Source organism: Erpetoichthys calabaricus, chromosome 14 (genome assembly GCF_900747795.2).
Source record: "Erpetoichthys calabaricus chromosome 14, fErpCal1.3, whole genome shotgun sequence".
Classification (NCBI taxonomy): Eukaryota; Metazoa; Chordata; class Cladistia; order Polypteriformes; family Polypteridae; genus Erpetoichthys; species Erpetoichthys calabaricus.
In genome coordinates this window covers 64,789,038-64,805,525 of record NC_041407.2, presented here as the reverse complement: position 1 = coordinate 64,805,525, position 16,488 = coordinate 64,789,038, and the positions used below count along the sequence as shown (strand labels likewise).

General features: G+C 35.4%; 1 protein-coding gene across 2 annotated transcripts in view; it reads right to left on the bottom strand.

The window, feature by feature from the left end:
* Positions 1 to 16,488, bottom strand: part of LOC114642148 (nuclear GTPase SLIP-GC-like) — a 525,435-nt gene that overhangs the window by 425,911 nt on the left and 83,036 nt on the right. Inside the window, exons 17-19 of one of the 2 annotated variants that reach the window (XM_028818645.2) lie at positions 4,673 to 4,806; positions 3,714 to 3,801; positions 926 to 3,160 (exon numbers count right to left, since the gene is read on the bottom strand). The exons of the other annotated variant lie outside the window; for it this stretch is intronic. Coding sequence (XP_028674478.1) covers positions 3,093 to 3,160; positions 3,714 to 3,801; positions 4,673 to 4,806 — 290 coding nt within the window. The 3' untranslated portion in view covers positions 926 to 3,092. Of the gene's footprint in view, positions 1 to 925; positions 3,161 to 3,713; positions 3,802 to 4,672; positions 4,807 to 16,488 lie in introns of those variants that run through there. 2 annotated transcript variants of the gene reach the window in all.

The following is a 16,488-nucleotide window of genomic DNA, read 5'->3' as shown; positions in this document are numbered from 1 at the left end:
TGCTCCTGGGAATACTCAAAGGTTTAGAGTTGCCCTGATCTATGCTTCAACACAATTAGATTGCAGAGGTCTAGAGAGAGATCCTTGAGCTGTCTGGCTTGTTTTTTGTCCCGACATGCAGTGTGAATTTTGAGAATTTACATAGGCAGGTTTGTGCCTTTCTAAACAATGTTAAATCAATTCCGTTTTTTACAGGTGGTATTAATCATGTTCTACACACATCTGAAGGATAATTGAAGAATACAGGATGCACCATACCACAACCTGTAGTGCCACAGCATCTGAGTACTTATATGACTGAGGGATTTCAGGTTTTCTTTTTCAGAAAATGTTTTCATTTTGTCAGTATAGTTTATTGAGTGTAAATTAATATATAAAATGTCAGATTTATCCATTTAAAATTAAATCTGGAACACAAAGTGAAGGAATCTGAATACTTTCTGAATCCACTGTAGATCAGGTGGCTAATTTTACATGCAGGTCCATCTCCAAGAGTGGGATATGTAAAACATTTTTTCATACAGGGTTAACTTTAATTTAATATTTAGTGCTGTCATGGTTGTTTTTTCTGCATCTTCTTATAAATCAATTTGCCATAGGTAGCTCTATCAAGAGTAAATAACTCACATTGGAATAAGGTCAAAACCCTACAAGAGGAAAATGTATTTGTTTAAAATGTAATTAAACATTTTATTAAGCAAAGTACTGTCAAGTAGTTGTCTTAATTTTGTCTGACATGTGACCCAATAAAAGTATATGTCCAACAGGGATGTTAGCTCCAGGAATAGGTCAGTTTCAATGCTGGGAAATGCACTGTGGAAAGCTTGTTCTAATTACAGTGCTGGCTCAAAGCAACAACAAAATAACCATAGGAACAGAAAAAAAACAATAACGACACAAACAATAATTTTATAATTGGCTTGTATTAAAGAATTATTCAGCACACAGTACATATCAAGCTCTGTTGGGAGACCCAAGATGAATATCATGAGGGTGAATATTGTATTGGTTAGGACCCCCTCTCGGTCTTTCTTTTCCTCCCTTTCTCTCATTGCTAGCTAAGATGCTCGCAGTGCTCCTGCTGTCCTACTTATGCTTGCAGAACATGCAAAGAATTTAGGAAATTGGAGGTTTAGGGCCATAATTCAAATGCCTCAGGAGTGGGCAGATTATTAGATGTGGTGCTCTAATAGGTCTGGTTTTCAATGATGGTGGAGTTCTCAAGTGCAAGGATGTGGTAACACATTTTATAATTTTAAGATTATATTGTTTGGTACAATAAACTGTTTTTTTTATTGTTACAAATTTTTGGAAAAGGAGGCACTTTCTCAGTTTTTCTCCTGGAAGAGCCCAAAAAATACATTTTTACTGACTAATAAAGCATTATAATTAAAACAAAAAGCAAGAATGTGTAATTAAAAAAGCAGTTAATGTAACATAATCATAATAATACATACAAATAAACAATGCTTCCTATATGAAAATCAAATATTTTGTGAGCATATTATGTATGATTTCAAAGCTTATTAATTACGCAGACCAGAGTGACACATTGAATATTAATTAAACTGCATTGCTGCCTACAAGAAGTTTGTAGCACAGTATTTTTTATTTAGTTTTTCTCACCTGGATTCATCATTTTTTTTCATTGATTCAGTCAATTGTAAAGAAAATTGACTTCAAGCAATGGGTTAATTCAACACTAGGTGATTCAAGGACAGTTACTATCCACAGCTTATAAGGTTACTGAATAGCCAAACACAATAACAAATAGTGTAGCATAGAAATATTTTGCCTATTATACACATGTCTACACAAATGCTTGCAAATAAGCATCACATTTATTGTATTTAATTATATCTATACATTATAAACATGTTACATTTTTTGTGTGTATGTGTCTTTGTTGGTATTGTATTATTGTCTTTTGTTCAGAGGAGACATGCAGATAAGAATTTAATTTTACTGTGAACACATAGCAATACACTGAACTTGAACAAAAGTGTATATGAATATATGCATATATTGTCTACAACCATTGAAATTTACTATGTTTTGACCATCAGTGCCACGCAGCATGGTAGTGCCCACTTGTTTGATACTTTTTATTTATCATTTTAAATATAATTAATTTTCTTATATTAATTATATACTGCCTATTATTGCATATAGTGGGCAGTGTATGTGTATTCAAAAATGTATACATACAGGAACTCACACATTGAAGAGATATTATTTAATAACAGTTGAAAACATATTTTAAACGTTTAATTTGTCCATTTCTCCTCCCTAAAGTAAGAAGATACAGTACTTTGCTTTACATTTCATTCTTAAGTGTAGAAATTAATAAGTAAAAGTGTTTGGTTAATTTTTTGTGAAATATACCAAATATTACCCTCTTCCTCTATCTATTAATATGAATTAAACATGATAATATTTAATCAAAAAAAGCAAATACATTTTAAACCCAGGAACTAGTAAGTCATTTTCTTCAGTTACTATTATTCATTGTTTCATAGGAGTCTTTCATTCTACAGTTAGTTTAGTTAACAAAAAAAAGCTAAATTTATTTACTACACAAAGAATAAGGTACACAGAGGAACAGAGCAAGTGAAGTATAGTTTTGACTTAGAAATTAAATGATTATACCTACTGAGCATGAATAATAAATACGGTTTAGCAAATAAGCCATATTGACTCAGAACACTTAAAACGTCCTAAATTTTTAAATATTGTTACATAGAAAACAATCCTCTAAAATCATGTTCAGTTTCATTGTAATTAAGAAACAAAAGACAACTGAGAAATGTTCATCCATATAGACAAAAACAACTGTTACATTTTTTTTTACTGGTATGTAGAAAGAAGTTTAAACATAAAATCTAATGGTGTGTATAATTTTTTGTCAGGTTATTTTGAGATCCTAATGAACAGCTGATTTTTTAAACAAGTGCACAAATATTGCTCATGTAATATTAAGGAAGATATGGGTACCCAAAACAAAATCTACTTAATGAAATGACATAAAAAGCAACATGTTAGTAACACAATTATTAAACTAAGATTTCCTGTAAAATGTATCAGATGGAGTTTCAGTTAAAAATATTAAGGCGTAATTCTTCACAAAGTTCCTTCATCATCTCCAATTCCTTGCTTGAATCTAAGTAAAGGGGAAGAATATATTAGTAAATGGGAACAATAACTCTGAATACACAAGACATTTTGAAAATTTCTACAAAGAGAAAACTAATGAATAATTGGATGGATTAATAAATAAGAAACATTGAGGCCTAGCTGTTGTCCAGTTAATGATTACGGTTTTATAATCATTTGATCCTTTTCCTAGCCCAAAGCAGAACTTTATGTATGTTTAAAGTATGTGTCAAATAAGGATTAGACGTATTTTTTCTGATATACATTGTTCTAGCAGCGAAACAGCCTCACACCTGAAGCAGAACAGACTACACACCCTGGGTTGGTCACTGTACATATGGAATTTGAATGTTCTCTCCATGCATACATCAACTCAGAGTTATAGTTATAGTTATAGTTATATGTTCAAAATACCTCAGTGTGGATTAATAAAGTATCTATCTATCTATCTATCTATCTATCTATCTATCTATCTATCTATCTATCTATCTATCTATCTATCTATCTATCTATCTATCTATCTATCTATCTATTTTAAATAAATAAACATTATTTCTTACCTGGTAATATTAATCCCTCTGGAAACTGTTTCAGTGCCAATTTCATAGATGTTTCCATTTTACCTTCTATAGTAGTTATCACATGTCGCTTAAGAGATTAAATAATACTTATTAATCATTTTTTTAAATATTTAATTACCCTAATTACCAATATCATTTTCAATGATTTTAATTAATATAATTCAATTTTTGTTTTTTTCTTAAAGATGCCTCAGTTCTTATGTATTACTGCTATCACAACACAACAAATAATAACGAACACAATAAGATTGATTTTTGAAAGGATTAAAGATACTGCTGCTCTGATAATGCCTGCACCATCCAACATTCTAAGACGTTTTCATCATGCAGAGATAACATTGAATAACTTTATCAAATTTAAGTACTGCAGAATGCTCAGGTGGCACAAGGTGATCTTTTGACCTTGGAAAACCAGAGCTTATTTGCTCAACATTCATGCTGTCTGGACTTTTGTTTTCCTGTCCTGGCTATCTGATAATAGGATATATTATCACATCAGACTTTTGCCATAAAGATCATGAGAATCCTACAAGTTACTAACCTTCAGTTGTAATTTAGTTTATATTCACATCTGTTACAGATTTTCACTTCTGTCCTTAATTTCTTTTGTAACTATGTTGCTTTTCTTACTATTTGTAAATTTTGATGAGCTCTACACTTGTATGAAAATATGCTATCAAATACATGTTGTTATTTTAGTATAATGGGCAAGCCAAAAGCATCGCCATGTTAGGCTATCTGGTTTATAAATGTGCCTTCATTGAGGACTTTGCATGTCCTCACTATATTCATACATATTATCTCAGAAGCTACAATGAGATTTATATACTGATTATTTATTTTAATCAGGTATATGTTTTCAGGTGTGTGGTGTGAAGGTATTCCTGCTGTTCACCATTTTCTCCTTCAGACAAAATAAAAACTGAAATGTCTCTCACCTTTAGTTCATCAAATTCAACCAACATTTTTTCTGTTGCTTCATTGAACATGCTACTCTGGTATTCATCCACTTTCTTTTTAAACATCGTCTGAATTTTCTTCATTGACTTGCGGCCATGCTGTTTACTTGCAACTTAAAAACAAGATTAGGCAAGTACATATGTAAAGCATAAAAATGAAAACATAATACACATCATTGATATTTCATACAGTGCTATACTCCATGCATGCTTCCTCCTTAACCGCTTCTCAAACACAAAATCAGAAATATTGTGAAGCTTATCACAAGCAGGAACCAATGCAAGCCAATATACCAGTCCATCACAAGGTACACTGAGGCACATTTATACTCACTTTAACCACTTACAGAGCTTGAAAAGATGTCTATGGACTATAGAATGATGCTAAAGTAACAAGCATTGCAATCAGCCTTCAGCTGTAGTAAATATGCTCTGGAGAGTGGACAGACTTCAGGGTTGGAGTTCCGTTTAGTGGGCTGCTTATCTCTCAAATGAGACGCCTCCTTCCAGAAACGCCCTGCTTTTATAGTCTGGAAGGGGCAAGGTCAGTTGCCTTTGTTGGGCATCTTACCAGAGCTGTGGGTGGAAAGAGACACAAGATAGACTGCTATTGTACCCCCCAGTGTCCCGGGGTAGTAGTCCTTAATTCTGCTGAGCCTTGAAGGAGACCCCTGACACCTATGACACCATAAAATAAAAAACAGGAAACATTTTTGCTTCCATTAAAGGATGTTTCTCAAATGTATATTATTAAAAGAGAAAAATGGAAAGCAAATATATTGCAAATAATACAATAATTATCAATTAAAAGAAATGATTCCTGAGGTACAGTATATCACTGTCAGTGTAAATACTCAGTGTAACCTTTAGTAAAGCTGAGAGAAGTAAATTCTTAATATTCCTAAAAAAGAAGACGATAGGCTAAATCTGGATGCACAATTCAGAAATAGCCAGTTTGAAATGTTTAATGCTACCAGCTGTCATTTGTGCTGAACATCTTCAAACTTTGTCTGCATTTTGATATTTTCTGGTGTTCTTACAGTTCTCAATGTTCCAGTAAACATGTCCTTCAAACTAACAGCAGATTGAAATTTATCAAATCACTTTAAAATAGTGTTATGAGAAAGAATTCTTCCTCATCAAGGCATAATAAACTTAATACAAAATCTTTTTTGCACCTCTGTCATAGATTTAGATTAATGGCTGCTGAACAGCAAACATGTGATGAAGCACCAACAACGTATTCATGGGCACTGAAATTACATTTAGCATAAAAGACTGCCATGCACTATATGTGCTCCACCTTTTTAACTCACCCACTGCAACATCCCAAATTTTATCACATCCTTGTGCCATTCACATTATTTTCATTTTAACATTTCAAGCTAGTGCCTCATTCCCTTCACCTCACAAGCCTGTCTGTGTCATTTTGCCCCCAACCCCGCTTTCTTATATGTGTCTTTGCTTGTCCGCCATTTCAGTTTGATTGCTTCACAGGTTGTGCTAGGGGTGGTGAATATAGTGAATATTTATATTTTTAAGCCATAGAAACAATAGCTGTCTGTGATGTATTGCTATAGAATGTGAAACAACAGTCAATTAGATTTGTTAGAGAAAATCAGAAGAAATTAAAAAAACTGGAAGGTGCATGTTAGTCAAAATAAACAAGCTAAGGTCAAGGCCATGAATCAAACCAATTTTTTGTCAGAGCCAAAAATGAAACCAAATCAGAAGACAGGTACCAGTGCCGTTATGGGTTTTAGAACTATTGACTACTAAAAGGAGTTGCTTGACATCTTTTCTTAAGTGGCTTAGATAGGCACTATTATTTTATAGACCGCTGTTTTTATTATTAGTAAGGCCTGCTTCTATGAACCTGGAACACTGTTCTTTAGGGAACTGAGGAAACAAAGTTTTGTTTTGGGACATGGTGACTCTGCTAGGCCATTTGACTTGTCAAAGTCTAAACAAATTTAAAGTAAACTTGCACACTAGTGCATAAACACTTTAAACATATAAACATTTTAGCATTTAAATGTATATATTAACATTTCAGATGATCAGATTAAAATCAAGCTGTATTGTGTTAAATAGGTTGAACTATACAGAAGTTTTAAGAATTGATTATCAAGGTTAGCCCCTGTATTGTTAAGCCAGACTGTATGCGGCTGCGCTTCACTGGTTGGTGACGCAGCTGCTTTGCTCACAAGCTGCAACATAGGCATGTAGCCTACTGTATACATACATTCTAGATAGCATTTAAGTTCCCATCTCAATGCTTCCTTATGAATTAATATCTTAATTAATCAAGGTAAAACAACATGTAGTATATCAGCTGGCTTTGAGCAATATAAAAATTTAAGGGTTCATTACAAAGGCTTTAATACTGTGCTTGCTGACTCAAAGCCACTCACCTGCTTCCAGCTCAAAGCTGTTTAGCTCTTATCAGTAAAGCTGTTTTCTGCGCTTACCAGTACAGCTGCCTATGATTTTAGTCTTACTGGATGCTGGTGCAACAAGCAATTTTTAATTGAACAGTTCAGTTTTTCGTATGTGGGTCATCCTAGTTTCAACAATGATGAGGGCTGACCAATTAAAAGGCCTCCAATTTTTATTAGCTCAAGATTGGGAATGTGAGGAATGTAAAACATGATCAGATGGTGGTCATGATGGTCATATCCAGTTGTGGGATATTGATGTAATCAGTCAGAAGGTAGAGGTCACTGTGAGGAAAGGGGAGGAGGAGGAGGAGGAGAGAAAGAGAAAACGAGAGGAGTGAATAAAGTTAAGGAAGAACTGGCTAGATTGCATGGTCCCTTTATTTCAGCAATATATAACACCAGGCCAGGCAGCAAGTATAACCTTCGAGTCCTAATGATTGTTAAAAAAATTTAATTATTATTAGGGGAAAGAAGTTTACAAGGTATGGTAATTATTATGAAAACAGGAACAGCACAAGGTCATTACAAACAGGGATTTTTTGTGATTAGAACTGAAATAAAAACAAACTGTGGCCAAACCACCAGGCTCACTTCATGAACTGAGACAGGCTTTTTGTGCTCTGCATTTGTTTCCTGTGCTATACAATAAAGTCTAAATTCGGACTGCCTTTCTGAAGGCTCTGCTCGTTTTTTACTGAAGATTTCTCCACAACAGCACAAGATATTGTTATGAAGAAAACAATAAATAAAAGGCTTTTAATAAATTGCAAAGGAAAGATTTTAACTTTTTAACTGCTTCATGCAATGGACACATGAAGTCATGATCCTTGTAACAAGTGAATTAAAAAAATAGTGGTGCTCACTGAAAATAAAGATGACATTGTGGCATGACACTAAAAAAATTCAACCGAGTCAATTTACTTTAAATGCAAAAACTAACATCAAATTCATAATCCACTGATCTCAAAATACTCTATATAGATAGAGAGAAGGTGAGGCTGAAACCCATATAAAAACTGAAACTGGGACATTTGTAATGCTGAATAAGTCAAAACATTGCTAGTAAATTCAACTATGGGCAAAAAAATCTCTCCAAGAGTTGTAATTGGAAATGGTTACAAAATGGAAGAATTCTTCCAGGTTGACCCTGTTTGTCTATTAACTTGTGGGTAATAACCAGAAGTCACATTGACAGTGTAGCCCAAACATACACAAAAATTCCTTGAAAATCAAGAGATGAATGAAGAAAAACCATGCAAACAAAGAATATACTTAAAGAAAACCTCTGTCAATTCTTTAGCAGACAGTAATTTTTCGAGTGGGATGAAATATGTATATTTTGGTCCACATTCACAAGTACAGTAATAAATCTGTTAGTGCAGTGTATCTCAACCAGTGGGTCACAGGATACCGCCTTTGGGTGTACGAGTGTGTCATGGGTTGGTCGAAAGTGGGTCATGTGGGATTGCCTAAGCGATGTACAGAGCTGTAGAACCACCACCCCCCCCCCCCATGACAAATATCTTTTGAGAATTGCCAGTGTTTGAGAAATACCTCATTCATGGGAGACTCATGTGCCCACTCAATGACCCCATCATGAAGCTCTGGGGAAGAAATTATTTTCTCTTTAGCTGTTAGATCAGCAAACAAGTTTCCCCGTGAGGTTTGTAGAAGGTCTCCTAATTGAAGTGATGACTTTACAATTACACACAAAAATCGCAACAAAATAGCCCCTACCTCAAAACTAGATGTATTTGTCTCTACAATAAAGTGTATCAGACCAGGATGTCTTAGAATAGGAGCAAATGCCTTAAGTTTTCAATGCTATTTGTGCAGGTGCTGTCTAAACAATTTTTTCATGTATTTTCTTAGTAAGTGAGGTGATAGGAGAAATCACAAAATTTAATATTTTAAATTTTTTTTCTTGAAGTATCTTTTTTTAATTTTTGACTGCTCCATAGCAAGACGCTTTCATGGTATTTCATACTTCAGAAATATTACTCTGGCCACGTGAAACTCACATTGTTCAAATGTCACAAAAAGTCACAAACTCTTAAAGTTTTTAAATCTTCTTTTCCATAAGTTTACGCCTTTCAATGTCTTTAGGAAAAATTTGAATATCATCACTATAAATCAGTAAATAAAGTTCTATTTAATCCCAAAAGATGTCATTAACAAACAAATGAAATATCGCGGGAGTGTTAGCAAAAACATATGGCATGACACGATACTTGTAGTGTCTATTGGTAGAACTGGTTAAATGTGGTTTTGTGTTTGTCATCTTCACAAACTCTAAGTTATAGGAAATATGAAAATCCAGGGGGATGCAGATTTCAAGTATAATTTAGCTTGAATACATTTACACCTGCCATTAAAATGTGTCTCCAGTGTCTGCAACTTGTCGGAACATTGACTGGTTGGAGATGACTCCCCACACATGCGTAGTATTATTACTGTGTAAGATTTGGGAGCTTGGTAGAAGCTCACATTTATTAGTGCAGCTTAACTCAATGTAGCCACTACCCTGTTGTTGGAATGGAAAGTAAAAAAGAGATCATAGGCCATAGTATCCCATGATAAATAAGTTTAGTGTTTGGTCTAATGCCAAAGATTTGACAGACCTATGAGGGAGAATGGTACCTCAACATTGTGATTGCTTGCAGGTGCTATTTGATTCACTTTCTGTTTCTATTTTCTATTTATATTATCTGCACAGTTGTTGGTGTTGACCACTCGATTGTGGCTTACCTGTTTCACACAATCTTTTGTGCACCCACTGTATGTTCTGTTTACTTGATTGTTGTATGCAGGTTAAAAATGAATTTGCATTTACAATTGTATTTTTTATATTTTTATTTTATGTTAATTTGAAAAAAATAACATTCCATACAATCAAATCAAACTTAACAAACCAAAATTTATACCCACCCAAGAGAAATTCAGACCTGATTGTTGTATGCAGATTTAAAATGTATTTGAATTTACAATTGTATTAAATATGGTAACTATCCATTTCTGAAAATCTCCAAATGTGGTGTGAGAGTTCTGATTACAGTTTGATTGCCACATTCATTTTTTAATGTGATATCTCATCATATGGAATTTTTAATTAATATATAATAATCTTTTATAATTTATTACAAGTCCTATATATGAAGTCATAACAGGATGAATTATTAAACAAAATGAAAAGGATGGTGTTAACTACTGTAAATGCAACTTAAAGCTGAAAGTACAAGAGGTCTCTAAGGCAGAAGATTTTTTAACATCAATATGAAGCATGGGTATAACCCTTGCAATTTAAATGTGACCTTGATAAGGGCATGTGACTTGCATTAATGAGAATAGTAATGATGTCTTTCAAAGGGAGGATTGACACCTATTGTTGGATGTATACTGTCTGTCTTTAGTAGAAATTAAAGGTGGTGAGCTAATATAATAGTAATAGTAATAATTCATTTTATTTATAAGGCACTTTACATTTGTAGTAAACCTCAAAGTCAGTCAGTCATTAGACAAACCTGCTATATCCTAACACAGGGTCACAGGGGTCTGCTGGAGCCAATCCCAGCCAGTACAGGGTACAAGGCAGGAACAAAGCCCCGGGCAGGGCAGCAGCCCATCTCAGGGAATACACATACACACACACCAAGCACACACTAGGGACAATTTAGGATTGCCAATGCACCTAACCTGCATGTCTTTGGACTGTCGGAGGAAACCCACGCAGACACAGGGAGAACATGCAAACTCCACGCAGGGTGGACCCAGGAAGCGAACCCAGGTCTCCTTACTGCGAGGCAGCAGTGCTACCACTGCGCCACCGTGCCACCCTCCAAACCTCAAAGTGCTACATAAAAAAATTTTAAACAAAGACACAACAAGATAAAAACAAAGATAAAACAATATTTAGAGGCAATTTTGTTAATATGCTTTACTAAATAGAAAAGTCTTTAACTTAAGTTTTTAATAGACCACAAATGGATGTAAACCAGGGTGACTTTGTGAATGTGAGGATGGTTGTTTGTATAAGGACTCTATCTCTGGGCATATGTTGTACATGTCACTGGCAACATAAGCTAGTAACTTTTGAAATTTGTGAAGTAAATACTTGTATTGTTAGTATCATCATCAACAGTACTATTAAATGGTCTGATCACAGAATAAAATATAGGTCTAGGTATATTTTTGTGAGTTAACATAGCTAATATTTATTGGATAAGAAAGAAATCAAGTACAACCTCAATTTCAAAAAAATTGGGACGCTGTGTAAAATGTAAATAAAAACAGGATGCAATGATCAATCTCATAAACCCATATTTTATTCACAGTAGAACACAGAAAATATATCAGATGTTGAAAGTGAGACATTTTACTATTTCATTACTATTTACCATTTCATGAAAAATATTAGCTCATTTTGAATTTAATGGCAGCAACACGTCCCAAAAAAGTTGGGACAGTGACAACAAAAGGCTGGAAAAGCAAGTGGTACTAAAAAAAAACATCTGGAAGAACATTTTGCAATTAGGTTAATTGGCAACAGATCAGTAACATAATTGGGTATAAAAAGAGCATCTTAGAGAGGGAGAGTCTTTCAGAAGTAAAGATGGACAGAGGTTCACCAACCTGCAAAAAACAGTCTACAAATTGTGGAATAATTTCAGAATAATGCTACTCAATGTAAAATTGTGAAGAATTTGAATATCTCATCATCTACAGAACATATCATCAAAAGATTCAGAGAATCTGAAGAAATCACTGTGCACATGGTACAAAATCAGTATTTGATGCCTGTGATCTTTGGGCCCTCAGGCGGTGCTGCACTAAATACAAACATGATTCTGTTATGGAAATTATCTGCATGGGCTCAGAAACGCTTCCGGAAATCATTGTGCATGAACACAGTTCACTGTGCCATCCACAAATGCAGGTTAAAGATCTGTCATTCAGAGTAGAAGCCATATGTGAACATGATCCAGAAACACAACCGTCTTCTCTAGGCCAAAACTCATTTAAAATGGACTGAGGAAAAGTTGAAAACTGTTCTGTGGTCATACAAATCAAACCTTGAAATTATTTTTGGAAAACAAGGACACTGTGTACGCTGGACTAAAGAGGAGAGGGACCATCAGGCTTGTTATTAGTGCTAAGTTCAAAAGCCTGCATCTCTGATGGTATGGGGGTGCATTAGTGCCTGTGTTGGCAGCTTGCACATCTGGAAAGGCACTTTCAATGCTAAAAGCTATATACAGGTTTTAGAGCAACATATGCTCCCATCCGTATGGTGTCTTTTTCAGGGAAGGCCTTAAATATTTTAACAAGACAATGCTAAACTGCAATGCTAAACTGCTAAACTGTCCTAACTTTTTTGAGACGTGTTGCTGCCATCAAATTCAAAACAACCTTAATCTTTTCGTAAAATGGTATATTTTGTCAGTTTTCTCATTTGCTAAGTTTCTTATATTCTATTGGGAATAAAATATTGTTTATGAGATTTGCAAGTTATTGCATTCTGTTTTTATACGCATTTTACACTGTGTCCCAACATTTTTGAAACTGAGGTTGTAGTTACTTTAAACACAGAAAAAATATGACGTTGACAATGTTTTATCACCATGCTTTGAAGTTATAAAGTTATGGGACAGAATTCTGAGATTTATAGATGAATAAATGTATTTCATACCAATATCACTGACATGATTGATACAATTAGAAATAGAGTTAAAGTAGAAAAACTAGATGAACTTCAAGAAGTCCCAAAGTTGGGGAAATACAATAATAATAATAATAAAAGTATAACAATACATTTTTAGTTAATATATAATAATCTTTTAACACAGCCACGGGGAATGCACAAACCAATGTGTTTCTTCGTGCCGGTCCCAAGCCCAGATAAATGGGGAGGGTTACGTCAGTAAGGGCATCCAGTGTAAAATTTTGCCAAATCAATATGCAGACAACAATACAAATTTCCGTACCGGATCGGTCGAGCCCTGGGGTAACAACGACTGCCACCAGTACTGTTAGACAACAGGGTGCTGGTGGAAATTGGGCTACAGTTGGCCGAAGAAGAAGAATAAGAAGGAGAAGAAAAGGGTGGAGACGTGTCCGGAGGCAGGAGGAGAGGAGGAAGGTAAAGAGAGTGGAACTGAGGGTAGGAACTTTGAATGTTGGCAGTATGACTGGTATGGGGAGAGAGTTAGCAAATATGATGGAGAGAAGGAAGTTTGATATATTGTACGTGCAAGAAACTAAATGGAAGGGGAGTAAGGGCAGGTGGATCTGAGGTGGATTCATATTGTTCTATCATGGTGTGGATAGGAGGAGAAATGGAGTAGGGGTTATTCTGAAGGAAGAGTATGTGAAGAGTGTTTCGGAGGAGAAGAGTGTCAGGCAGAGTAATGATTATGAAGCTGTAAACTGGAGGTGTGATGATGAATGTTAGTGCATATGCCCCACAAGTTGGGTGTGCAATAGATGAGAAAGGATTTTTCCAAAAAGATGGACATGGCTGTGGTGAATATGTATTTTAAGAAAAGGGAGGAACATAGGGTTACATACAAGAGTGGAGGAAGATGCACACAGGTGGATCACATCCTATGCAGAGGAGTCAATCTGAAGGAGATTGAAGACTGCAAAGTGGTGGCAGGGGAAAGTGTAGTTAAGCAGCATAGGATGGTGGTCTGTAGGATGACGTTGGAGATCAAGAAGAGGAAGAGAGTGAGGGCAGAGCCAAGGATCAAATGGTGGAAGTTGAAAAAGGAAGACTGCAAGGTTGAGTTTAGGGAGAAGGTGAGACAGGCACTGGGTGGTAGTGAAGAATTACCAAACAATTGGGAAACTACACCAGATGTAGTAAGGTGACAGCAAGAATGGTGCTTGGAGTGACATCTGGACAGAGGAAGGAGGAAAAGGAAACCTGGAGGTGGAATAGGGAAGTACAGGAGAGTATACAGAGGAAGTGTATGGCAAAGAAGAAGTGGGATAGTCAGAGAGATGCAGAAAGTAGACACAAGTACAAAGAGATAAGGCGTAAGGTGAAGAGAGAGGTGGTGAAGGCAAAAGAAGAGGTGTTTGAGTTGTATGAGAGATTGGACACTAAGGAGGGAGAAAAGGACCTGTACCGATTAGCTAGACAGAGGGGCCGAGCTGGGAAAGATGTGCAGCAGGTTAGGGTAATAAAGGATAAAGATGGAAACATACTCACAAGCTAGGAGAGTGTGTTGAGCAGATGGAAAAAGTACTTTTAGAGGCTGATGAATGAGGAGAACAAGAGAGAGAAGAGGTTGGGTGATGTGGAGATAGTGAATCAGGAAGTGCAATGGATTAGTAAGGAGGAAATAAGGACAGCCATGAAGAGGATGAAGAATGGAAAAGCCGTTGTTCCAGATGACATATCTGTGGAAGCATGGAGGTGTTTAGGAGAGATGGCAGTGGAGTTTTTAACCAGATTGTTTAATGGAATCTTGGAAAGTGAGAGGATGCCTGAAGAATGGAGAAGAAGTGTACTGGTGCCGATATTTAAGAATAAGGGGGATGTGCAGGATTGTAGTAACTACAGGGAGATAAAATTGATGAACCACAGCAAGAAGTTATGGGAAAGAGTAGTGGAAGCTAGGTTAAGAACTGAGGTGATGATTAGTGAGCAGCAGTATGGTTTTATGCCAAGAAAGAGCACCACAGATGCGATGTTTGCTCTGAGGGTGTTGATGGAGAAGTATGGAGAAGGCCAGAAGGAGTTGCATTGTGTCTTTGTGGACCTGAAGAAAGTATATGACAGGGTGCCTCGAGAGGAGTTGTGCTATAGTATGAGGAAGTCTGGAGTGGCAGAGAAGTATGTTAGAGTTGTACAGGATATGTACGAGGGAATTGTGACCGTGGTGAGGTATGCGGTAGAATTGACGGATGCATTCAAGGTGGAGGTGGGATTACATCAGGGATTGGCTCTGAGCCCTTTCTTATTTGCAGTGGTGATGGTCACCAAGTTGAAAGAATAGTCTTGCACAAAGATGTATAAAAAATAGTCTGTCTTTAGTTGAATGTGTGAAAAATCTTCTTATCCTCTTGTGCCTGTGTCCTCACACAACACAAAATACCATTGCTTTAATCTTCACCCCCAAATATCTATCTATCTATCTATCTATCTATCTATCTATCTATCTATCTATCTATCTATCTATCTATCTATCTATCTATCTATCTATCTATCTATCTATCTATCTATCTATGTATCTATCTATCTATCTATCTATCTATCTATCTATCTATCTATCTATCTATCTATCTATCTATCTATCTATCTATCTATCTATCTATCTATCTATCTATCTGTCCAGAGAAAATTGTATAACATTATTCAATTTTTGTTAAAGTACTGCAATGGTGACAACTGAATGGAAAACATCAAAAAGAGACTGCATGTTTAATGAAGCCCATCCTCCTAAATGCTTCCTGTCCGTTTCCATACACCCCATCCCCAGATAACGTCAGAAAACAGATATACAGTATGTAAGAAACAGTGAACGGATGGCCCATTAGAGTGGGTTTTAACACAGCTGTGAAAAACTTTGTGTGGGTGTGATTATTGCAGAGTTTGAAAAAATAAAAAGCGCCAAGAGGCACCTCAAACTTACTAAATTGTCTCTTTTTTGTCTTTATCTGTTTTATGTTACAATGTTACAGTATACAATGTTAATAGTCAGAACAAGCATGTCAAATCCTTTCCAAAATAACCACAGCAAGTGATTCAGTAGTTGCCAAATTCCAATTAAGTGAATTTAAACATTGACACTAATAAAGGTAAATTAAGCAATTGCTTTTTTAAAGGTTGATTCATTACAAGCTCCATCTTTTGGTAATTTTTACTAGCTCAGTATGTAATACAATACACAACACATTTAGAGAGGCTGCAGCTACTGTATATGTTGAATGATACAACTGTTTAAAGTCATTATGTTTCATAGATATATGAGTAATACATTATTAAGAGCAAAATAAACAGTACAAAAGCAAATGGTATAGTAAATGCCTCAAGCATGAAAAAGTAACTGCAAAAATCCAGCCTTGTAGGGTGTTGGTCTTTCTCTAAGATGAACAAACAGACTTGCATACAATGTCAGACTATTAGGCTACTGGAAGTGAGTTAATGTTGATCCCTAAAATTTGAAAACATAAGTAAGGTTTTAAAAAGAACTCTTCACCATAAGTTACAGTACAATTTTCATTTAAAAATGACTGTTTTGTTACAGGTACACAATTTTGTGAACCATAAATTATAAAGGAGGAGGAAGAGGTTAGAAGCAGGTGCTGATATAGCACATTGCCGCACCCACCACATGACGAAGCAACTCA